Genomic DNA, 27,723 nt, shown 5'->3' on the forward strand with positions numbered 1-27,723 from the left:
TACTTCAATGTCATCTATATGGAAATAGATATCTCAATAATTTTGAATAATTTGCAAAGCATATGTTATGTTAAACTGATGTAATTACAAACCACACACAAACAAATATTTTCTAATTTATATTGTTACTATTGCTTAAATAGTTGCTGAATTATTATTATTATTTTTTAATCAAATTTAACTTCAACAGAAGTCAATACAATCCATATTGAATATTTTATCACAAAAGCATTTTTTTGTAAAATACATAAATACAATTAGTGTATACACAGATATGCAAAACATTTCAAGTTCATGGATTTTTACAGTTACTTTTTCATCATTTGTTCTAGAAAGATAAATATTCATTTATTTATTATTATTTGATCACATCTGCAAAGCTTTTTAAATCAAATGTATGTTATGTTTTTTTCTCCTATGCTAATTTTAGTTTTACTAGGTTTTTGAGATATGACAAAATATTAACAGAAATTATATGTTTATGTATGACTGTGCATAGAACTTCTGTACTATGACTCAAGAAGAACTAAGTATATATATAAAATATTATAAGTCATTTATTTCTAAATTGAGGTATCTTAAATTTTGACAAAGTTTGATTAAAATTTCAATCAACACATATATAAGCATTATGTGAAATGATAAATAAATAGAGTTAATCAAAATATTCTTATGACTGTTACTCACTAGCATAAATATTTATTAGAATATATGAGGGCTGTTCGGAAAGTTCGCGGCCTTGCCTATATGCGGCGCTGCGATCAATTTAATTTTTGGCGGGAATAATTCAGCCATCCTTGCGAAAGATACGATACCAATTTCCGCTTGATTTGTCAAAAAGTTTTGCCACGACAGCTTAGCAGATAGTCAGTGTGCACATGCTTTGTCAAAAATGGAGAAGACGGAGACTCGTGCGGTCATAAAATACCTGACGAAAAAAGGGTTGACCCCATCTCAAATCAAAGCTGACATGGATGAAGTTTTAGGAGAGTCTGCTCCTTCGTACACCACTGTGAAAAAATGGACAGCCCTTTTTAAATCTGGCAGAGAAAGTGTGGAAGATGACCCTCGCAGCGGACGGCCGTCAACTGCTGTCACTGAAGAAAACATCGACAAAGTTCACGATTTGGTATTAGCAGATCGCCGTTTGAAAACGCGTGAGATAGCTGAGACAACAGGCATCTCTGTCGACCGAGTGCACCACATCCTAACCGAAGATTTGGGTATGACGAAGGTCTCAGCAAGGTGGGTGCCGCATCTGCTGACCGCCGAGCAAAAACGTGTTCGCACTTTGATGTCAAAGGAGTGTTTGGACTTCTACCAGAAAAACCCACAGGATTTCTTGCGTCGGTTTGTGACTACTGACGAAACGTGGATCCATTACTACACTCCTGAAACAAAAGAACAGTCGAAGCAATGGAAACACCACAGTTCGCCACCACCAAAGAAGGCAAAGACAGTTCCATCAGCGGGTAAAGTGATGGCCTCGGTTTTTTGGGATGCTAAAGGCATCATCTTTATTGACTACCTAGAAAGAGGAAAGACCATTAATGCTGTCTATTACTGTGAACTTTTGGAAAAACTGAAGAAAGAAATCGAAGAAAAGAGGCCACACTTGAAGAAGAAAAAAGTTCTGTTCCACCACGATAATGCACCTGCACATTCCGCCAGAATCACTGAACAAAAGATAAACGAACTTCGCTTCCAATTAGTTCCACATCCACCGTACTCACCTGATTTGGCCCCCAGTGACTTCCACCTTTTTCCAAACCTAAAAAAATTCTTGGCTGGAAAGAGATTCCACTCAAATGACGAAGTCATCTCTGAAGTGAACGAGTATTTTGCACACCTTGACAAATCGACCTATTGTGATGGCATAAAAAAGCTAGAACATTGCTGGAATAAGTGCATTGCTAACAGAGGAGATTACGTTGAAAAATAAAAAAAGTTTTAACATTATTTTGTTTGTTTTTCTATGTGAGGCCGCAAACTTTCCGAACAGCCCTCGTAAGATATAGAAATTTATATTTATATAATCTATAATATTTAAATATATACATTTAAAATTTCAGTAATAAATAAAATAACAATACCTCTGTCTGTAATTCTTTTAATTGAAATCTCAACTCAAATAATTCTGTTGATGTCAGTAAAATTGTATTTAATGTTTGAACCATATGACATGCAAATCGTAGATTACTATGACATTGCAAAATTTCTGAAAGTGTGCGATAAATATCTTCAGCATTCAATAACAAACATAACTGCCTGTAATGAATCAAATTAATAAATAAATCATTTCTATAAATTAGTTGTCTTTTCTTAAAGTTACTTTCTTTAAATAAATGTTTCTTATAAATGAGCTTTTAAACCTTATTTAATTGTACTGTGAGTGAGTACATGAAAATTCAAATTTCCCTTCTTTTCTGACTTACGGAGGCATAAAACCTTCTGAACTCTAAAACATTTACTAAAATAAATAGAATTAAAATAAAATGTTAAAAAAGCAAACCAGTTTTTTCTTCGAGAGAAATCTTTTTTTATTACATCATATTTATCCCTAAATGCATTTCGCCAGTATTGATACATTGGCCTCTTCAGTAGGGCTCCAAAATATACAATACAATTCAGTTTGCCAATCATAATAGCTATCATTACATGTGATTGGCAAACCAAATTGTATTGTATATTTTGAGCCTTACTGAAGAGGCCAGTGTACTGGTGAAATGCATTTAGGGATAAATACAATGTAATAAAAAAGGTTTCTCTCAAAGAAAAAACTGGTTTGTTTTTTTTAACCTTTTATTTTAATTCTATTTCATTTTAGTAAATGTTTTAGAGTTCAGAAAGTTTTATGCCTCCATAAGTCAGAAAAGAAGGGAAATTCAAATTTTTATGTACTCACTCACAGTACAATTAAGTAAAATTAGAAAATTCCAACTCCATCAGTATAAATATTTTAATTTATTTTTATGAGCTTTTAAACTTAATAGCAATTATATATTATTGACAAAAATATTATTTCTTAAAATGCATAGTGATAAAACATTGTAATATAATCTGAGATTAACTAATGACTGGTCCTAAAGATAAACTTATAAAATGAACAATAACTTAATTTTAATATATCATCATTTAACACAAATGGCATTTACCATTAGTATCATGCATGTTAAAAATTTTTACAAGTAACAATACCAATACATATTCAAGATTTATTATTTTTATATATAATTTTTCAATTTTAGGAACATTTCATAACATCAAAGTTTATTTGGAAGCACAGTAATGCTCTAAAGTAAAATATTCCTTATGAAAATTTTTTATTTTGCCCTTAGACCAAAATTATATTTAATTGATACATTCATTGTTATACAATGCATGCTAAGAATTCTAATATACTTCTTTAATAACGAATATGTTAAATCTTATTTTTAAAATGTACATTTAAATATTACATCTTACCTTATTATAAATGACCCTCGATCTTCAAGCAGAGTATTATCAGTACTAAAAATATCTAGTAGTGATACCATGAATTTAGTAAAATAATTATTCATATTAGGAGTTTGCTTGACAATATCTTTTATTGGAGATGGAACAGTTACACTTCTTAATCTATCTTCTTTCAGTCCAGCAGATGATGATGATATTTCTGCAAGAACCTCTAAATCCAGCAAAATTACCTAATTAGATGGAGAATATATATACTGTAAATTTTAAAGTTAAAAAAAAAATTCAAAATATGGATTATATTTGAATTACATTATACACAATCTAGCTAAATATGTAAAAAATATAAAAATATATTCTATAAATCTAACTTATCATTAGAAAGTTTATCCAATCCTAAATAAGTGCTTTTTATAGGATTTTACAATTATTGTTAAAATATCAAACTGTTAAACAAAGACTAGACAATTGCTATTCTGATTGGCTGTGTCAATGTAAAACAACATCTGAAAATAAAATATTAAATATTGTTCTTCAATATATCATGAGTGATCAAAATCATATTAAATCAGAAAATTTTTAATATTTTTACAATATTTAGCACATTTAAATAGTGTATTGTAGTGGCTGCCATGTTTTTTCTTGTCTTCTCTGTCCACCCCAATTCATATGCTCTTTCCACACTTTGTCAGGCATTAGCGAGGTTGAGGCCAAAGTTTTAAATGCGAAAACATGTACGTCGGACATTCACCGCTGCTTTCCTGTAAGTCTAGAAGTTTGACAATGATGTTTGGAATGTCAAGCATGATTCCACTGACTATCCAAACATCATTGTCGAACTTCTAGGCTTACAGGAAAGCAGCAGTGAACATTCAACATACATGTTTTCAATTTAAAACTTTGGCCTCAACCTTGCTATTATGCCATTGTTTGTAACCATGTCCAGATCATTTCTATTGTTCAGTGTTGAATTAAAAACCCCTGCTGAGGGGAACTGGTCTGGACAACGGAAAGGAAATATTTGAGGGTCTCGAATGGAGAAGAGCTCACTTTGGGTAAAGTTTTGGATGAGAACAAAAACGAGAACTTGGGAGGACCAAGGTTGAGGAACTGTGGAAGATGTCCCCAAGCTTGAGTGAGAGTGGCACCAGATCAAGATAGACATTTTTAAAAGAAACTACGATGCTGAGACTTGAAGTGTTCGGCCACTACTGGCAAGTCATTGTTTGTATATTTAGTTAAGGAGTTTTAGATGTAATTGTAACTCAGTTATTATTGGTTCCACTATTGTAATTTAGTTTGATTTGGTATTTGGGAATTTTTGTGTAAATTAGTTATAATAGTCTATGACTGTTGGCACATATGCAAATTCGATTTGTATCTTACTGGATTGACTAATATCTTGGGGTCTAGTAGTAATGGTTTTATTTTGTTAAATCATTTTGTTTGTCAAACGATGTTTATGTGTTTCTTTGGTCACTATCCAAAGTTCAAAGGTCACTTTAAAACTTAACAGTATAATTTTTTTGATTATTATAATTTTAATTCTCCATTAAAATGTTTCCTGATCAAATACAGATATCCTTCTTACAACATGGTTTTGGAAATCCTCCGTACAAATTTCACAATTTTTAAGTGCAAACTTCATTAGTCTATATTTTTTTTTATTCAAGTAAGCATGCATGTTGTTTCAAATTTGCCAATGGATTTTAGAATATTGAAATTTTCAATTTGTTTTGTGCCTTTCATCAGGTTTACTATAATGAAAACTGATAGAATTTTTTTCTTTCTTGTCCTACCTTTCCTATCAACTGGGTGTCATTGTTGCTTCCAGACTCTAGCCCTTAAGACTGTCACTGTGTTTCTTTTTATAAATTAATCTTCATATTTAGTAAAGTTTATTTAAACATATTTAGGTAAGTGTTGTTAAACTTTTTTCAACGTAAGTAAGTAATCATTCATAAAAATAAAAGAAATACAGCGGTATCTCAAACTGTTCCAGTTGGGAACAGTTTATGATACTGCTTTATTTTGAACAATTTGGTACTCAAGCACAAACTCTGGAAAAAATTGCTTGGTACTCAACTAAACAAACATGACCTGCTAGAACAATTTATCAATTAATAACATATTTTTATTTTGTCATCCATAGAAAATTATGATAAAAATGAAAAAAATGAAGACACTGCTCATATTTCTGATCAAGTTCAACAAAAAAGCTCAGTTGATGATGATACTTTAACAAAAGCAAATGGCCTCGTTTAACTAAAATTAATATTAACAATACATTGTGTATTCTGAAACCATGTCTTCTTTTATCTGTTTTTATCTTCACAACTAGGTGCATAGATAGACACAGGGCATTTCTATATCATCTTTATTTGGAATATCCTATGGGCCAATACACGTTTCGGGCATAAGCCCCTCATCTGTCGGCATGACTTCTGGGATTTCTTGTAGGTAGTGTTGACATGTATACATTCCGTTTAAAATGACTTATTTTAACTGTAAATATTACTTATTTTAACTGTAAATAAGTAATTTTAAACGGAATGTATACGTGTCAACACTACCTATAAGAAATCCCAGAAGTCATGCCGACAGATGAGGGGCTTATGCCCAAAATGCGTATCGGCCCATAGGATATTCCAAATAATGATGTAGAAATGCGCTGTGTCTATCTATGCACCTAGTCGTGAAGATAAAAACATTAACAATACATTTAATTGTGTTGTTAGTTAATTATTGATTGGAAATAAAGTATTGATTACTTTAATAAACATATTTCTTTTTGTAACTAAAAATAATAGTACACTTTTGTTAACTTTTGGAACATAACGCTATGTTTTGCATTAGTTCTTTGTTTTGTACAGCATGGATTCACATAATAGAGCTTTTTCAGAACATATCTACCAAGTTATATGAGGGATACTCGTATTTAAGCATATTTAAGCAACTTATACAAATATGTAATACCATTTAAAATTTCATTATATGAAATATTTTAATGTTAATCTTAGAAAAAATTCAACAATTTTACAGATAATTTCAGTGAATCAGGAATTGTTTATATGATACACTACTGAATTTTCAATTTACAGATATAAATACCTTTATTTTTTTTTTTTTTTACTTAGACTGTAACAAATTAATTTTTATTATTTATTTTTAATAGTTTAGCATATTAACTCACATTCAAGTTTAATTTTTTAAACAACTTAATCTGAAAATAAAGAAGTTTAATTAAAAGAATTTTATATTTTCTTTCAATCTGACTGTTACCAAATTTGTAAGATATTAGAAAGCATTTTGTGTTTTTTTTGTAATGATCAAGTAAGATTTATATATTGTTACATCAGGAATAAAGAATATAAAATATGTTTTAAAAAATAAGTATAAATAGTTCAGCTATAAAATGAGACCAATCCAGTTTAACAAAATCTATATTATATTAAAAACTGCTTAATTATAAAATAAAAAAAAAATGTGAAATTTTTAAAGATAAAGTTTGTTTTATCTTATATAATTTTTTTTATTTGTTTTTTTATAGTTCTTCTAATTGAATATAATAATTGATTATCTTTTAAAAATAAAAGTGTCTTGAAACTTTCATCCTTCTTCACATTTTCAGGTTCCAAAAATAGTTTGATGAAGGCTTGAAAGATGAAAAAGATGAAGACAATTATTTTTAGTTTAGTATTTATTCTATATGTATGATAATTAACTGCCATCCTGTAATTTATTTATATTTGTAATAATAATTGAGCAAAGTTTAAATTTTCCTAATTATTAAAATAAATTTTATTTTAATAGCAATAATATATAAATTGTTCTTACCTCATTAGACTGATCAGAAAGAGTTTGTAACAGTTTAGGAAATATAACATCAACATGACAAAATATCTATAATGTTAAAAAATTTAAATTAATTTCAAATGCAAATAAGTTTTATTCTTATTTTTTTAACATTAAATTTAAATATTCTTTTAAATAAAAATATAGAATTATACTTAAAACTTTTATATGTATATAGCAGCATAAATACTGGATGATAATGTCACTCAACTCTGAAAGCTCTGACGGAGAAATCAGCACTGGCTGAGCACTACTATTTAATAACCTATTATTAGTAGTATCCATGTAATAGTACTATGTTGAGAGTCCCCATAATGTAAAGTCACCAAGTCCTGACAATTGAGTTACGATGCAGTATGTTCCAGAGGACAGCTTTCTTATTTTTAAATTGCAAGTTTTTATCCTGAGGAAAGGCATTTAAAATGACCGAAAACTTTGAAGAAGTAAAATTGGCACTGTATTTAAAGGTATGGTTGTGTTTTAGTAGTATGTATAGTATCTTGTATATATATATAAGATACTATACATACTACTAAAACACAACCATATATTGTTGTTGTATGTATACAACAACAATACATGAAAACAAACTAAAATTTTTCAAAATTTTTAAATTTTAGTAAATTATATTTATTGAAAGCTTTAGAAAAATGCTCTTACTACTTCCAACCTTTAAACTAGCAATTTCCAACAAAATCAGTACCACCCACCAGTGGGTATTGAAGAGATCTAAGGGGGCTTTTTTAGTCTAAGGCAAATTTAGGGGGCATTGAAGACCAACCCCCTGGGCAATACTCACAAGAATGCACTGAAGAATTTGATCAATACCAAAAATCATTGAATGTATGTTTCAACAAATAGTTCTAAATGTCGTCTTGCATCACATCATAAACATTGTTTATCATAAATGATATAGCTCTTAACATAATAATAAATATAGTCAACCCCCTATAACACAGTAGATATGTTCCGTTCTTTATGAAATTGATGTATCTAAGAGTCCTTAAATACATGAGCCAATCACAGCCCGGCACTATGTAGTTTATAGACTACGGCTGTTTGAAAGGTTTTCTTCCATAAAATTAATTGATTCTAGACTAATTTGACTCAACATTTCCAAAATACATATAATTTTTTGGGAATAATCCATATAAACTATGCTATAAACAAAAAATTGTAGGATTACTTACCAAGTGTGCACTGTTCAACGACTATTGCTTAAGCTTGTTTTTGTCGTGGAGATTGTCATCAAATGGAGCTCGCGTGCTTCTTGATAAATTATTTTTTTTGCGAAAAATTCGCTGAACTTTGAGACGTCATTAATATAAATATAATTTTTATGGACATTAAATAATAAATGGTTTTTAGTAGGTCTGCTGCTCATTTAAACTCAATGGTTTTTACAATATCCGCTATTGGTCTAGATTCGAGCAATCCTGTTACAATACGAGTCAGTGATGACGTTTTACTGAATTATACGAGTTTTTTTAGCGTGTTTGTATGAATACTGTCGCAATTTTTTCGCCGTCATATAGGAATCAGAACTATATGAACCTGTGTTATAGTGGGGTCGACTGTATTCTATTTTCATAAAAATATTTATAGCTATTGCTCAAGAATTTCTTATATTAAAAGATATTTAATACATTATAAACATGAAATATGAACAATCAAGTGATATTGAAACTACACTTTGTTAGTGAAAACATAAAAAAATTATCAGGTCAAGGTATTCAAATAAAATTTTTAAACGTAATTGAAGAGCTTATTTCCAAAGTGACGTATCTCCAGGAAATACAAATTTTCAAAAACTACAAATTTTAAATAATTGCTTTAAATGTTAAGGTAAAAAACTTAATTTTTGGTACGGAGCTTTATTTTTATATTCTGAATACAGGTTTAACAGTGAAAAAAATCCTGAGGCAAAGGAAATGGTAGTAAAGGAAGATGTGGGCTTTTGCGTTTTTGCAAAGGCAACTATCCTAGGCATGTCTGGTGAGGCCACCACTGCCCCTTAGTGGTGGTGGTCTCACTCAGACACGCCTAGGATATTCACCTTGCAAAAACGCATAAGCCCACACGTTTCCTTAGACTCATCCTTGATAAAGCTAGGTCTCCGACCAGGAAATGGTAGTTTTTGTACTTCAAATCATGGACTTACCCTACTTTGGAACAAAACTGCAGCATTTAAATGGATAATGTAATAAAAACAACAAATAGATGGTCAAAACTTTTAATATATAAAAACAAGAAAGTGAATATACAAAATATGATAAAAACAAAAATTAAAATCATACAAATCTTGTTCATATGACTGAAAATAATAAAAAATGATGTTTAAAAAACTATACTAATTCCAGAAGAAAGAAAAAAGTTAATGATTACATAAAATTAATAAAAATCATATTGTAATTGTTCTGTCACTTTCTAAACAAGAAAACGCTTTTTGTAAAATGTCATTGCATCATGCCAATCACTTATTCCTAGTTTATTTAAAAGTTTCTTCACATCATCTATCTTTTCCAGCTTAACTTTATTCTTCAATGATAACAAATCAACTAATAGATATGACCTTTTTTTTTACCTCTTTTTAAGATTGTATGTTTGCACATCCCTGATCTATCCGAATAGTACTGTTTGCAACAAACATATTTAGATTTTATTCTGATTACTTTCATTTTGTATATTTTAAAATCCATTTTTGACTTAATGTGTGAATAAATTGCCAGTTTCCAATTACCAAGTTGCCAGTATTTATCAAGAACATGTATTTGTGTCCTATATGCTCAAAAATTTTATTGTAGTCTTATGGTAAAAGAAGCAGTTCAATTTTTCTTAACATTTTTTCCACCCTTCCAAAGGCTCTATCTGTGGGTAAATATGTAATCTCAAATGGATATGGAACACCACTGGATATGTAATTTCAAAAATTACACTATATATATCTGAAAGTTTACTTAGCATTACTAATGCATAATTTTTCTTTTGTGTACTGTATCATCACAAAACAAATAAATTTTTTTGATTTTTCGATTTTTCTTATAAAAATTTCTACAAAATAAAGACGCAACCTCTTTCTAGTATATTGACTAAATATTTTTTGAACTTCTTCAGAAAATGTGGCCATTATTAAAGAAAAATTAAGAAAACAATCAAACACAATAGCACTTGCACTTCAGAAAGCAGTCATTACTGTGAAATAGTCATGTGACCAATATACACTTTGTAATTGGCTGTTATGGAAATGTGATAGTTTGGAAATAAAAACAAAATGAAAAACGTCACATTTGGAAAGAAAACCAATTTTTTGATACATTTTTCAACAGAAAAACACCCATTTTAAAAAAAAAATTTTTTGTAGCACTATAGAGAAGCATATTATCAATGTGTTGGTGCTATGAACTCAAAAAAAATAAAAAATGGAGATACATCACTTTGGAAATACAGTGGTACCTCAGGTTACGAACGCCCCAGCATACGAAATTTTCAGGATACGACATGAAATTCGAACATATTTTTGCTCCACGATACGAACAAAAACTCACCATACGACGTTACATTAGTTCGCATTTTTCATTTGTTTTTCTTACTACAGTTATTTTTTTAAATGTATTACTTGGCTTTAATTTGAGTATGTTTTTCGCGTTAGAACGAATTATTTGGTTTTACATGTAATCGTATGGAGAAAAATGATTCACCTTACGACATTTTCATGATACAATCTCAGTTTCGGAACAAATTAATTTCGTATCCTGAGGTACCACTGTAAGCTCTTCAATTAGTTTGAGAAAAATCATAAATATGAAATTTCTTTTTAATTTTATATAAAATGTCAGTTTTAATTGATGAAAATCTATTGTTATTCAGCACATTCATTAACATAAAAACAACACCCCAATACTAGTTACAGCAGAGTCCCGAAAACTCAGCCTAATGTGGGCCGAAGGATGGGCGAGTTTATGAAAATGCCGGGTTATCGGAAATGGGGTTAAAAAAAATAAGTACGAATGTTTCCTCAGAAAATACTGTACTGTACTGTACTTGTATGTATTGTTTGCTTGAGAATAAAACAGAGAATAAACTGCCCAAATACCCTTAAACAAAGAAAAAGTATGTACTTTATGAAGGCACAAAGCCTTTACTACATGAAAATGAAAATTAATGAATATACTGTGTACAGTAATATACCTGATAAGACAGACCTCAGAAAAATACTTTATGAGGCATAAAGCTGTCTATAATTAAAATTAATTAACTAGGGGTTTTTTTTGCCCTGCCAGGGTGTGGCCGAGTTATCCGGACTGCCGGGTTATCGAGTGCCGAGTTTTCATGACTCTACTGTAATATTAATCAGAGATCCACTACATCACAAAACCAATGAACTAGCAATAAAAAGAGAACTATTCACTTTGAGAAGTGAATTTTTGTCCATTTTTGAAAGGACATCCTCAGGCTGGTGTTCTAAAATTTGAATTGCACGTTTTTGAAACAAATCATAGACTTTACATAATTGATAGATGCTGATTGGTGGAATGTTTGTATGTAGCAACCTGCATGGAATATACTGAACTTCTGTTGAATTTATATATTTTTTCCAAGTTTGGGATTGCGCTATTCTCTTTTTAGTTGATGGCTTTTAATATGTCAGCTCAATGTTCCTTTAGACAAGTGGTAATGTGCCAACATGTGGCTCCTATAAATTCTAATTTTTCATTGGATCTCTTGTCTGTAAAGAAACAGAATATACCCCTGGCAAATATTGCCAAGTTGGCAGATCTTTGGCATTTCTAATTAGATTAAATATGGATGGGCTCCTTCTGAAAGTCGCATTGGTGTTGTAGTTGCAGGCTATTTCTCTGTATATAGAAGCTAATGATGTCTAAAAGAAAACTGAGCTGACGTATCAAAAGGCCTATTAACCACTGGCCTGTCAACATATGCTAGGGATCCTGACATAAAGGTCCATTACAACTGAGCCAAAATAATACATACAACAGCAAATATATCACATATCAAATATCTGGAGTTAATTAAGATCTACAGGGCAGCCCAAAAGCCATCAACTATAGAGAATAGCACAATCTCAAATTTGGAAAAAATATATAAATTCAACAGAAGTTCAGTATATTCCATGCAGGTTGTTACATACAAACATTCCACCAATCAGCAACTATCAATTATGTAAAGTCTATGATTTGTTTCAAAAGTGTGCAATTCAAATTTTAGAACACTAGCCTGAGGATGTCCTTTTAAAAATGGACAAAAACATTTGCTTCTCAAAGTAAGTAGTTGTTTTTTACTGCTGGTTCATTAGTTTTGTGACATAATGTTAATAAAGTTGAGATCCAATATTATAATTATTCTACAGTAAGTTGATACAAAAGTGATACAAATATCAGTCATTATTACTACTTTAACAACATACCTTATTAGGAATTTTAATGTGCAAATGATAAATCCATCGTAATACTGCCATTCTCGTATGCACAGATTCATGATCCAATGTCCTTGTTAAAACTTCTACCACAGGGCTTAAGTCTAATTGGATATCTTCACAATCTTTAGGTTTTTGAGTTTGAACAGTAATTTCAAGAGATAGATCCTCCTTCGATTCTGATCCATCAGGTTGTTCTCTATCATCTTCCAAAGTGATCAGTTGCATTAAACTATAATTGACAGCTTTAGCAGTTTCACATATATCTTATCAATGTATTGAGAAATAAAACAATTTTAATATAATATTTATTAATGAGACTATGTCTCGTCTCTAAAATTGTGCTGATGTCAACGGCTGCACACCTTAGAGGTATGAAGGAGTACATGTCAGGAGTTGCAATTTGGCACAGAGTATTTTACTTGTTTTAAAATTAAAATTCAAGAAAATTAATATTAACTGCTTAAATTTGATAAATATTTAAGTTGTCAGCAGCTTAGCCCTCCTAGCCATAGAACAATCAAATGGCAGCAAGGAAAGCAATCTTTTAAATCAGCAGAAAATTATTTTATTTGATCAGTTCTTTCAAATCTAAATACAGATCATTATTATACAGTCGACCCCCCCATAACACTGTTGATTTTTCCATTTTATATGAATTCCATGTTGTATGAGTCACTTAGATTTTATAAATACATGAGCCATTCACAGCCCGGCACACGTATTTGTAAAATCTAAGTGACTCATACAACACGGAATTCATATAAAACGGAAAAATCAACAGTGTTATACGGGGTCGACTGTATCTACTTAATAACTAAAATGGAACAAACATTTGAATATGTTGAAATATTAAGAATTTAAATATTTAAATGAATAGAAAGGTTTTTAAAAATTGAGAGGTACAAGTTAAATGTTCTCTGAGTAAATTATGTATCTGGTTTTCTAAAAGCCTAGTAGGCAATTTAGCCTTATCGACAATAGGTCATATAGTGTTGCCCAGCTTGTGGGTTTTTGCAAATGCAAACAGTTTAGAGATATCAGGAAAAGTCAATTGCTCTGTCAATTTTTGCGCATGCTGTATATGCGAGTCTAATGACGCATCTAAGCAATTTGTTGACATAATTATTTTCAATCTGTTTGCAGCAAGTTGGTTTTAAAAGTAAATTGGTTTAAAAGGGCTTTGTATTTGTCTTCTTTCAACAATACCATTGATCTACTTTTATCAGCTTTTAGCATGATGATGATTGTCAGACATCCATTTCTTGCTCTCTCATAGAAGTTTCCATGTGATTTCTTCCTGGCAATTCTCCTTGGACGATTTCATTCTGAAGGTCACTTTCCATCAATAAAGTTCCTTTTGGCATTCATCCATGTCAATGATGAGCTTTTCAATGTTTGGCACAATGTCTTCATGGTAGCAATCCTGTGATTTGGGTGCAAATATGGGGCCATACTTGATGGTGTCGTTGAGGAAGGATAGGAGATATGTTGTCCCAGTAAATTAATTGTGGGTGAATTACTCACAATTAATTTACTGGGACAACATATCTCCCACATTGCCCACAATTAATTTGCATCAATTTCAAGAATAAAGAATGATTATCACATGCATGGCAATCTTTATACAAACATGACAGTCAATACAAAAATATTTTTGAAAATTCTCATTTATACTTATTTTATGTTACAGAATTTATGCTATTTTGTATTAAATTATGTACACTTGTGCATTATTTATGTATTTGAACATTTTCAAATAATTTTAAAATGTTCCTTTCCCTGCATTCCATTTTGGAACACATTAACTTGAAGATCTATGAAGATTGAAAACATTTGTATTTTATCTTCATTAAACTATACTGGAATTTCATTTATAAGATTCATTGGTTGGTATTTTTTCTGACAAATGTTATGTTCCATTTTAGTTATTAAGTAGATCTGACCATGATCAGCATTTAGACTTAAGGTACTAATAAAGTAAAATAATTTTCTGCTGGTTTAAAAGGTTAATTCTGTTATTATGAAATATTTCTATAGTTATAAATTAAAACTTAATTTGAAGTACAGTACTGTAAAAACCTATTATATCAAATTAGTGAGAGATCTAATTAAAATTACAAAAAAAGGATACTTCTTCTATCATCATCACTATGAGCTAAATTTGGTAATACAGCAGCCAAAATTCCAGAAGCAAATGGTAAAAGAATGCGTCCTGCTAAACTGACAAATTCTTTAACCCACATAATTGCAGTAAATTGTACTAATTCTTCTACATAAAAAAAATTGTATAATTATTTATGCATGATTCTTGAAACCAATTCTACAGTTTTTTTATGGATTAGTCTAAACATATATCATCAATTAATTTCTAAAAATAATTTTATTTTGAAAGAAATTTATCTGTTCACATAATGTTGTTTTATAAGCTAAACATTGAAAGTTTTTACAAGTATTATTATATTGATAGAGCAGACACATTACCATATTGTCGATTAATGAAAAACAATTATAAAGTTATAAAATGAAATTCAAAAGTTCAGAAAAAAACACTAAAATAAAGAAAAATGTCTTCACAAATTTTTTTTTACACCTTGGGAACAGATAATGTAATTTGATATAATACAACCAACACAAAAAACTGAATAATTATAAACAAGACACAAATTAATCCAAACTCTTTACTGGAGTTTGAATTAATTTATGCCTAAACATGTAAGACTTACTGATAAGCAAATGTTTTCAATAGCTTTCAGTTATCATCGTCAGGTTATGCAACAGTATTCAAAAATAGAACATAACATCAAATATTGATTTTTAAATGATAGTGAAACATCATGTGATTGGTTGTTGCTTTAGTAATGTAGAAAAATTAAAATGGGACCTCAAAGATCTCCAGGTCCGACGTAGGATGTTAGTAGTTTTAAAATTAATTTCAAAATTTTTCTTATAAGCTCTATACATTTCTAATATTTTGAACTGTTTGAGGAATGGAAGCTCTATGGATAGATGTAGAAGTCAGGCCTCATATAAGTATGCTTGGATCTTGGTTCTATGGCTAGGAGGGCTAAGGCTATAATATATATATAAAAGCTATAAGCTAATATTGTAAATGTGAATTTGTCTTAAGAAGCTGCCAAATGCATACAAAATAGTGTAAAGGTTTTTTGTAGTAGCCTTCAGAACTCTTGTTAGAATAGCCTTTACCCACATTTCAAACAATGAAGACATGGCACAGGAGTTCAAACACTATTACCATCGAACAATAATCAAAGGTTTTATCAGGTTCTATTCCTCACATAACACTAACTTCAGCAAGGAGAACAAACCATACAAGTCCCTAAGGTATAACCAGTATCTCAAACAAACTTGAATAGAAAAAGCAAGAGCTAACAATATATATATATATATATATGTGTGGGTTTTTAAACATAACCCCTCAGTATATTCATTATTGAGGAACTCCAAGAACTGGTATGAACACCTACTGACAGAAGTTTATACCATCCCAGTCACAGATAACACATCTAACTAACAATTGGAATACATTGACGAACTAAGTGTGACATTTAATGTTATGTTCTATTTTTGAACACTGATGCTTAATCTAATGATGATAGCTGAAAGCTATTGAAAATGTTTGTTTATTGGTAAATCTTACTCTTAATCATAAAAGGAAGATTTTTTCTTCTTTTAAATTGTAAAATTCAAATATCTCCTGAAGGTCAATTAAGAAGATCAACAACATTAGAATAATAAATATTTATGGCATAATAAGTGGTTATGTTTTGTGATAAATCATACATGTTTCTTACTGAAGTTTGTTTAATTTATCTTAATGTAATTTTATGTAGTATGATGAGAACTGTGATAGAGTCAACCTCTATTTGGAGGCTCTTGACACCTCAATATGAAAAAGACATTATAAAAATCCGTTTGTAGTTCTGTTGCACACCTATTATACTCCTATCTCTCAATCATACTCATAATCATATCACATTCATAAAGCATTCTAGCAGTTGTCCCAATATATAACAGCTTTGACCAAGTTAGCATATTTTGTAAGGGTATAGCATATACTCCAAATTTTTCAAAAAGTGCATCATCATCTCTGTTGTTGCAAAGGGTCCTATGTAATGTGGACTGGGGCACTAGTGGTAATATATAACCATACTTCTTGAAAACCCAGAAAATATGTAATGAGCTGTGGATAGTGCTATTTAAGCTTATAAACTTGTAAATTCATATTTCACAATAAAACATCTTGTTTCATTGATGGCACTACTGTGTATCTAATTATTTTTCTATTTTAATTTGGTAACTTTTATTAGTATTATTCCTTGTATACTCCGATTTTTTTGGTAGTGTATAATTTTGTAATTTTATAGTCTTTTATGTTCATGCTTGTACCTGAGGAACAATTTTGAAAAACGTTTGTTGCTGTTTGTATTCTATTTTTCAAATTGAAACGTTCAGTAACTATAAATGATATTGACTGAAGAGGGCAGTTATGTACAGTCAAAAGTACTTGCAAAATAGATCTTTTCTATAATGCTGATTGACAACTGTGTGGGTAGATTTTTTGTAATTAAATTTCTATATATCCAGAAAGCATCTGTCCAAAATAGGATTCAAATACACTAAACATCAATGTATGTAAGATAAATGGAATGAAAGTACTATGAGCATTTGTTTTTTTTTTTTAAACCTTACTCTTTGCTGATTTATTGATGATATTAATGTCATTTATAATGGGATTCAAAATCTATTACAGCAATTATAAGTCAAACAATTATACTGTCCTAAAAAAAATATAATCATTGTCTATTAACTTTTTCTGCAATTTCAAATCTTATAAATGATTTAAATCAGGAACTTTGTTAAATCATACTTGTTAGAAAATTTTAAAATTCTTGTAATTATATGTAAATTTTTATTTAAAATTAAATCCTTTTGCTTAAATACATTTTGTTTAAACTATAAGCCAAGCAATGCTGTATGTCATCAGGCTAGAAGACAGCTATAATACTAATAAATTATGAAACAATTTGGTACTAGAGGAAGGCATTAGGTGCCATCTCTTAATAAATTTAATAATTATAATTTTTTAATTAAATAGTTTAGAACTACTGGAAGAACATTGATTATAATGTAATTATATATATACTGGAAGAACATTGATTATAACGTAATTATATATATACTGGAAGACAAGATCAGACTGAAGGTCTGGGTAACAAAATTGGCAATGCATCTGCACGGTAAGTAGGAGTTGTAAATTAAAGTCCTGCTCTGGGCCAATTCTTTTCTTCCAGTAGTTCTAAATTACTTAAATTATTTACTTAAAAATTATAATTATTAAATTTATTAAGAGATGGCACCTAATGCCTCCCTCTAGTACCAAATTGTTTCATAATTTATTAGTATTATAGTTGTCTTCTAGCCCAATGACATATGGCATTGGTTGGCTTGTAGTTTTATAATGTTATTGTTGAGTTCAGAAAACCGATTTTTTTTTAATTCAAAACTGTTTTCATTCTTTCTTAAGAGCATCTTTTATTTTAATTTTATGAAATATAAAATAATAAACAAAGCAGAACATATTTAATAAAATTAAAAATTTTGTAACAGATACTAAAAATATTTTCACTTATTGCCATGTCCAATCACCAGGAACAACCATTCTTCATCGCAGAGACGACCTTTCTTTAGAGGCTACGCCTCTGCAAAATTATGTAAAACAGTCTAAAAGTCCACAGGTGACAATCCCAACACAATTAAAAATATAATATTTCTTTTGTAAAAAGAGCTGGCAAAATTAAAAATCTTATAACAGATACTAAAAATATCTTCACTTATCACCTGGTGATTGGACATGGCGATAAGTGAAGATATTTTTAGTATCTTTTACAAAGTTTTTAATTTTATTAAATTTAATTTCGCCAGCCCTTTTTACAAAAGCAGAACATAATTTTTACTATGTAGTGTCTACATACAGAATGTTTGAGAATTAACATAATGTTTGTTTGGTTTTTGTTTTTATTGGCATAAGAGCAAATATAACATTAATATTTTAATTTAAAAAATAGTTTCCATCCTTATTATAGTAATAATAAAATATTAACTTAAAAAATCATCTCTTACCAGAAGATTGTGAGTGAATTATCAATATATTAACCATTGCAGCAAAGTCTACTTTCTGAGGATTTCTTATTATGTTTCGTAAAAACTCTCCTAAAACAGTTTCACACCTTCAAAAAGTTTTAAATTTGATTTATGAATAACAACAATTACAACACCAATATTAATATCAGCATAATTAATAATTTTTTTTAATAATAATTAATAATAATTGCAATATATTTTAATATTTTTATCTAATTGCTTAATTACATTACAAAATTTTAAACATACATATAATTAGGTAATTATTAACATTAAAATATCATACTATCAAAACAGTGAAAGCAAATTCAAAATAAAGTCTAACTAATAAATTATTTATGAACAAACCAAAATCATCTATTTCATATCAAGGATGAATCAGACATATTTTTCTAGATATTTATCTCAATGCAGTTTTACATACAAATCAGTTTCCAGTATTGTTGAAACTGGAGAGTAATACTAATAAAACACCTCATTCAACTTAGAGCCTTTTTTGTTTCCAGTACTGTTCAATGATAAACAAATGTTTAAAGACAAACATTTTCAATCTAGGCGAGATCTTCCTTGTACTTTTCCTGTAGTTACATTAATACTGCTCAATTTTTTTGTATTTTATGTATTCAAAAATTTCATTTTTTTTAAAACACATTCCATTTTACATAAACCCAAGGAAGATCTTGCCTAAATCAAAAACATTTGTTTATCATTAAACGAAAAAACGGTACAAGTTGAATGAGGTATTTTATTACATTTGGTTATGAGATATAATTCTTTTCATCTCCAAAATAAATATTCTAATATTGTAGATATGGATAATGAATGTAATGTTGAAATTATGCTAAACTAAAATTTAAGGTTACATATATACAGGGGTGCCTTACTTACATTGGAGCATTTGGGACACATGCCCCCCTTCATCGTCAAGTTGCCCTTTTCTTAATCCCCAAGGGCACTCTAAAGTTTCATTTTATTTTTAAATTAGTTACTCATTTTTATCACAGAAAACATTTTTACTGATGACAAAATTAAAATAAAATTAGTGATTATTTATTATGACATTGTCACAAGGTTGGGCTGCAATTTTTAATCGTGGTTTTAATTTATTCAATTTAAAATATACGCTCTCCACCTCAAATTAATCATTTCTTGCCCTGTATATCATACTTTTCCTATTAGCAATAGTCATGCTGTCATCTATCTAACTCCTTACAGGGAAAAGTTTTTGAATTGAAATAACATGACATCTGATTTGCATTGGAGGTTCATATATAGCTAATTGGGGCCTCCTGATGCTAAGGTTTCCATATCTGGTCTCGGATTTCATCTATCTAACTCTGTCCTTGAGATTAAAGAAAGACGGATGGATGACAGTGGGAATTTATAGGTCTATAATTTTTGAAAATTGCAGCCCACATATTTGTTATTAACCAAAAATTTGTTCTGATTGACTAACAAGATACCACTGTATTTGATTCATGCATGCAATTTAGATATATGCAGTATCATCAAGGAATTAATTAACTGCATTAATCAAAGTATATATATATATATATATGTATGTATATGTATGTATGTATATATATATATATATACAGGTATCAGGTACACAAATATAAATAAATATTCATTTATAATAAATTTTTAAACATTTTTTAGCCTGAAGATTAAAGGTTTATAAAAAAGTTGATTTTAGGGTCTTTGCCTTTGATAAAAAAAAAAAAAAATGGTTATAGTATGCATAACATAAAATTACATTATCAGCCAACATAGTGTTTTTAAATTTTAAAAAAAGACACAAAGTTTAATGTAGAAAGAAACCATTCAATAAATAGAATTATTTTAGAAATTGATGAAATTTAATCTAATAATAGTTTTAAAAATATTTCTAAAATATTTCATCATTCAAATGAGATTTTTGAACAAAGTCAAATTAATATTTACATTACAAAATGATGAAATATCTTACTTTAAAAATTTAGATAAGATTTTTAAAATTTAAAAATAACACAAATAAAAATTTTTACTTTTTAAAACTTATGGTTTAACTAAATAGTAGAAATAATTCAAAGACCATTGTAAAATTGAGCTATTATATATCATTGCATTTATAAATATTTTTATAATTTTGGAATTTATGAATATTTATTTAAGTAATATAGAATTAATATTTAAATAAAAATTACAACAATATTTATTATTTCATATAAAGTATTTTCAATAAATTCTAAGAATACAGGTAATCCCTCGTACAACATGGCATTTCTACAACACAGTTTTGCTCTAATGTGGTTTGAGAATTGGAGACATTCCCATGCAAAATGTCACAATTTTTAAGTGTAAACATTGTCATTTGATATTTTTTTTATTTAAGCAAGCATGTGTGTTGTCTCGTATTTGCCTATAAATTTTAGAATATTGAAATTTTCAATGTTGTTTCATGTCTTTCATCCAGTTTTCTTCAATAAAAACTGATTGTACAATTTTCTTCTTCTTAGCTTCCTATTCTAATTTTCCTATAAATCAGGTGTTGCTGTCATTGCTGAATGAACCCAAAAATCTGTCACTGTGTTCTGTTTTTGTAGATTAAATTAAAAGTTACTGCATAAAAAGACAAAGTTTTTAAAGATCTTTTAGATAAATGTAAATGAATGAAAATATTAATTTTACAAAAAAGTATAAAAAAATCAAGATGTTGCTGATACTTCAGATTTAGGTCAACAGGAAAGTTCAGAAGGAGATGATATTTTGCCAAAAAGAAAACGTTTTCATTTAACAGTGTTTAGAAGTGTAGAAGAAATTAATTTTAACATGCAATACTTTTGTATTGTTAGTTACTTATTGATTACTTCAATAAACATATTTCTCTTAATACAAAAAAGAATAGTACATGTATGAAAGAAATTATTATTTTGTCATGCTAGATTTTTATCAGATAAAGTTTAAGATCACTTGTCTTTTGATATTAATACAGGTCAAAAGTGCTTGTAAGATATTTTGTGTTTATTTTTATGCTTTACTTGTCAAAACTTTATTAACGCCAAAAGACAGTGATCTTAAACTTTTATCTGAGAATATAACTTTTGCTAACTTTTGGAATTTAACCCTATGTTTTGTGCTAGTCCTTTGTTTTGTATAGCATGGATTCACATAACATGGCACTTTTACAGAACCCAACTACTGTATTACATAGGGGTTATTTGTATTTCAATTTCTAATATTTCATACACATTGGCAACTATATGACTGCCTTTTGTTGTTCAATTAAATAAAAAACTTTAACTGCTAACAGCAAATAAATTAAAAGAAATTCAGAAAAATTTTACTTTTAGCATTCACAAGAAATTAAAAGCCATTATATATTTATGTTGTAATAAGTTATGATTCCATAAAAAATACAAATACTAACATTTTTCTTATTTCCATAGTTGGATCACCTAATATTCGAAACAATCCATCAAGGATTTCAGGCAAAAATATTAGCATATCAATATCAGGAACTGCATCTAAAACAGAAATCTGTAAAAATTATAAAATAGTATTAAAATATATACTTCTTCATTGAATATATTATATATGTATGTATATATGAGTACAGTAGTTGAAACATAAAACAGTCATGATTAATGAATCACATAAATAGTCACCAATGTAGTAATTTTCATGTTTACTTTATCATATAAATTAAGAAAACTTTTTATAATTAATGTAAATAATACAAAATTAATTATAATTTTTCATGAAATTTGGATTAGAAAAATTTTTTAAAAAATTAAAAATAATTGTAAATATCACTCATTGAATATTTTAACTCTGAATATACTGTATAGTGCATTATTGTAAGTTTTACAGACAATATCAATAATATTCATTTAATTGCTATCATCACTTTAACAAAGAAATGTTGTTATATGTGTAATTATTACACACAAGGGCACAATATTTCAAAATCACGAAAAATAAGACAACATAAATCATGGCCATGTTATGTATTCCAATAAATTAGTAAAATTATGAACCAACATTTAATAACTAATTTTATTTAATTAATAAATATTTCTCTTAAAATTTTTATAAATATCACAAATTTTTTCCACTATTTAATTTTTATAAATCCTGAATTTTTTCAATACTGTATTTATATTCTTCACTCAGTTTTACAATAATCTTCAATTTTTCTGTAAGATAATTTCTTTATAATACTGACTAAATATTAAGAAAATATTTATATGCAAATTAATTTTATTCTAACAAATAATTATTAGCAAACTAAAGTAGTGGCTTTTCAAAATATTCAATATCTTATTTTATTAATATATCTTAAAATTTAATATGAATTAACCAATAGTTAAAAGCAAGAATAATCATAAGATACTGTATTTACTCAAATATAAGAAACCATCAAATCTAAGACTTATCTTAATTTCTATATGCTCACTCATAATTTCTTTTTTAAATAGACAACTTTATGTCAACAGAAATATTCAGTATTTATTACAAATAAAGTAAGTTATATATCATTGTTTTCTGTGATATTGAAATTGGAAACCTCTTGGATTCAATTTTCACGTGCAATTATACTCAGTGCTATTTAATGCATTTCTTGAAAGAGCACAACTTTTTTTTGGGCTTTTCATCAAAGTACTTACCATGTTATGGTAATACACTAATGATTTTGAACTGAACTGAACTGACCTCTTAAGTATTTTCTATTACAAATATTGGTCTAATAAAATCATTAGAATGATGTTATAGAATTAATGACAAAGAAATAACACACATGGTACTAGAAGTTTCTACATATGACACATTAAATGTAATATGTACCCTATTTTCAAAGACATATAAACCTGAAAAAGTGTTGATTTAAGTAAATATGGTAATAATGATTTGTACTTCTATGCATGGCAATACTTTTGATTTTAATGCTGTAATAATGTATTCTATTTAGTAACATGTCCACTTCTCCACTGTCTCCACCTTGTTGTGGTAGAAGCTTGGTGATCTGCGCTACAATGTAATGGTAGGGGTTTTTACATGTGCCTTTTGCCATATCCAACTAAGAAGGATACCTGCCAATGCCAAAATGGGAGGCATTGTGCTGAAAGCTGGAAGGTATCCATATGATATAATGGGTGCTGTAAACAATTCCCCTGGGGTACCAGCTGACACCCCATTGTATTCAGCCTTGCATCTGCATTGGGGGCTCTACAGACACTGACCATATATTTTTCCTATATTACATATATTTCCTATATTATATCTAATGTTTCTAGCAGTTCCATACTGATTTTTTCCTAATCTAGGTGTTTGACTTTGTCTTTTCAACTCACATCAATTATTAATCTTTCCATTGCTCTCTAGCTTTTCAAAGTTTCTTCTTACTGGTTGTTGTCATTGTCCAGGTTTCATATCAATAAGTCATATTTGGTAGAATGCATTGATCAAAAACTTTTCTTTTTAAGGCAGTGGGGATATCCTGAATTTTGAAGATGTAACTTAATTTACCAAGGTTAATCAATCCTGTTTTGATCTTTGCTTCTATTTCCTTATTGTTATTTAAGTTAAGCATTATGATTTTTCCCAGGTACTTTCATTAACTCTTTCAATAGTGTGATTTTCTAAAATAAATATTTTTTCTTCTGCTGTCTTTTTAATACAGATAAAACCATGATTTTAGTTTTATCCATATTAATTTTGAATACTATGTTATTTTTTTAAATAGCTGAATTTAAGTCATTTAGTATATTTTTTAAGTCTCTGAGTTCTCTAAAATAAGAAAAATGCCATCAGCAAACTTGAGATGGTTGAGTTTTGTTCCATTTATTGATATTCCATACATATTCCAATTTAGAATTTTAAAGACCACCTCTACAGCAGCATTAAATAATTTAGGGGATATTGTATTATACTATTTAACTCCTTTTTTCTATTTCTATCTTAATTTTACTAGTTTTTGTCTAATTTAAATGTGTCATATTAATAAATATTTAATTTGTTAATCTACAGGAAAACAATTATGAGAAAAACTGTTTTTTCTTTTTATCTTGGAAAAGTTAATTTAATTTCTTATTAAAGACAGAACCTAAATTCTTAACATCTAGAATAAAATTCTATTCTGGCTGTTAAGATTCTAACAATAGCAATTATGTTTTAGTTTGAATAATGTACTCTTAAAAATAAATCTAAAACTAAAAAGTAATTAAATACAGTTTGATGAAATGGTGTTTTATACACTGACAAACAATGATGTTTTAAAATTTAATTTCTGAATCTGTTTTCATCTTTAAAGCAGTGAAACATTGATATAAATAATCTCTTTAATTTAAAAAGATTAAAATCTCTAATCTTTCTGGAACAAAGTTTTTACATTAATAATTAATTGTGTGTTTATGGTAGAAATACAATTTTTTTAAACTAATTTTAAATGGAAGTTGTGTTATGTCTACAAATTGCTCTAATTTCAGGATATATTGTGTAAATTTAGAATATGATTTTCATTTTTGTTCTGTTTTAAATATAATGCTATCATTTACAAAAAAATAAATTAAATTACATTTCTTCCTTAATAGTGAACACCAAGAATTGAATGAAATGGACATAAATAGTTGAATGGACATAACAAATATTAACACTTAAAATAATTCTATTTTTTATGTTACATTATTTAAATGATATTATATATGGATAAAATTGAATAATCATATGAAAAAATAGCAGAATGAATGTTTGAACATATGGACAACAAATAAATAATTAAAATAAATAAATATATATATATTTCTTATATCTTAGAGCCATGGTATCCAAACATTTTAATTGATGGACCAAATTGAACATAGGCAGGCCACAAATACCTTGCATATTCCATATACACAAAAAGTAGGTCTATTTCTATCATTTATAAATGATGTGTCAAACATGTTCATAGGATAGATTAACATGTGCTATGAGAGAGATTTGGCTTGAGCCATAGTTTGGTTACCACTGTCTTAGAGTAAAATAATTGTTTTTATCTATGGAAGATACGAGATCCCCAATTTTTGTTAAATATATTAAATAATAATCTGTTATTTGTTAAGTGCAATAAACAGTTCATATATTAAAACTAAGAATTAAATTTTTAAAAATAAATTTAACAAAATAAACTTTCACATAAATAGAATTCACATTTACTAAAATTTATTTTAAAGAAACTTTCATGTCAGATAAGTTTTAGTTATTTAGATATAAATTATAAAAATAAAAAAAGTAATATTTAAAAGCCATATCATTATTAATATAATTATCACATAAAATGAAAACTATATGCAGAAACTTCAAACAATAAAATTACTCAGAGTGACCAAAGCTATTGCAGATTCAATTGAAGCTACTGAAAAATATCAAAAATAAGATGATGGTAAAATGTAGAAAATGTAACATTTTTAATTATTATAATGCATGGTATAAATGATAAAAATAAATAGAGTAAAACTTTGCTAATCAATACTAATTAAAATGGCTGAATAGATTGATAGATTGAAGAATAATTGAAATTAATAAAGTAAAATAATCATTTGCATACTTAACCATTTCATTTGTTAATCCAGATTGAGCTTATTTCTCATAGCTTTATTAGCTAGACTAACTGAATATTGTTTGTGATATAAAATTACTAATGAATACTGAATTAATAATTACAAAACAACACAAAAAATACTAGGTGGTTAAAATTTGTTATTAGCTGAATTGTATTATTGTTTAATACATTAAAAAAATTTTAATTTAGAATAATATTGAAATATTTTTGTGTTCATACTAATTAGAAATAAAAAATAAATAAATAAATACGCTAAATAAATAAATAAAAGCTTTTATGTCTAAAATACATTTAGCATACAAAAAGAATTACTTACCCATGAAACTAAAAACTGTCTGGCAAAAGGATTTTTTGTATAAATCCTCTCTCTTAAAAGAGGCATAAATGCAACTAAATCAAATGAAGAACTTTCAGTTACAATATCCTGTAAATATTTCAAAAATATTTTAAGAATGTTTCTTTGTGTTCTTTCTAAAAATTTTCCTACACTTAATGCTTTTTAATACAAAATTAAGTATATTATTAGAGGTAATTTTTATATTTTCTTGAGATATTTTATGCTAAATATGTTTAATTAGTTTTGATAACGATAAAAAAATCAAGCATTAGAATGGGAATAAATCATCAAGACTTTCATATTTCATATAAATTTTTCAAACAATAAAGTATAAACAGAATTTTTAAACTCAGTTAATTTTCATTACAAATACTGTGGGTAAATTTTTGAATATTTTTGAAAGATAAAAATGTATATATTTAAGTAACTTCAAACATATATTAAAGTAACAAAACTTTTTTAGATTACCAACTTTTTTAAAATAAATATGCAAAAATAAAATAAATACATAACTGAAATTTTAACATTTTTATAATGTTTATTATATTTTATTAATCTTTCTAGATATTATACAGAATGAGCATTTAAACAATTGTTTATTAAGAAAAAGAAAAAATATATTAAATTAGAGAGTTTTATTAACTCTTATTACATTATATTGTGTAATTAGTAGAGAGGTTGAGGCGCACGTTTTAAACGTGTAAATGTGTACGTGTGACGTTCGGCGCCGCTTTCCCGTAAGCCTAAAAGTTTGACAATAGTGTTTGGATAGTCGGTGGAATCACGCTCGACATTTCAAATACCATCGTCAAACTTTTAGGCTTATGGGAAAGCGGCACCGAACGTCACACGTACACGTTTACACGTTTAAAACGTGCGCCTCAACCTCTCTATTAT

General features: G+C 28.1%; 1 protein-coding gene across 2 annotated transcripts in view; it reads right to left on the reverse strand.

The window, feature by feature from the left end:
* LOC111614587 (protein VAC14 homolog) overlaps positions 1–27,723 on the reverse strand; it is a 68,927-nt gene that overhangs the window by 36,517 nt on the left and 4,687 nt on the right. For both annotated transcript variants that reach the window (XM_023355958.1, XM_023355959.1), the window contains exons 2-9: positions 26,806–26,913; positions 22,317–22,426; positions 18,887–18,993; positions 14,877–15,014; positions 12,734–13,008; positions 7,291–7,356; positions 3,466–3,686; positions 2,094–2,268 (exon numbers count right to left, since the gene is read on the reverse strand). In XM_023355958.1, coding sequence (XP_023211726.1) covers positions 2,094–2,268; positions 3,466–3,686; positions 7,291–7,356; positions 12,734–13,008; positions 14,877–15,014; positions 18,887–18,993; positions 22,317–22,426; positions 26,806–26,871 — 1,158 coding nt within the window. In that variant the 5' untranslated portion in view covers positions 26,872–26,913. The remainder of the gene's footprint in view (positions 1–2,093; positions 2,269–3,465; positions 3,687–7,290; positions 7,357–12,733; positions 13,009–14,876; positions 15,015–18,886; positions 18,994–22,316; positions 22,427–26,805; positions 26,914–27,723) is intronic.

This window comes from Centruroides sculpturatus, unplaced genomic scaffold (assembly GCF_000671375.1).
Source record: "Centruroides sculpturatus isolate CEXI.00-Female unplaced genomic scaffold, Cexi_2.0 scaffold768, whole genome shotgun sequence".
Taxonomy (NCBI): Eukaryota; Metazoa; Arthropoda; class Arachnida; order Scorpiones; family Buthidae; genus Centruroides; species Centruroides sculpturatus.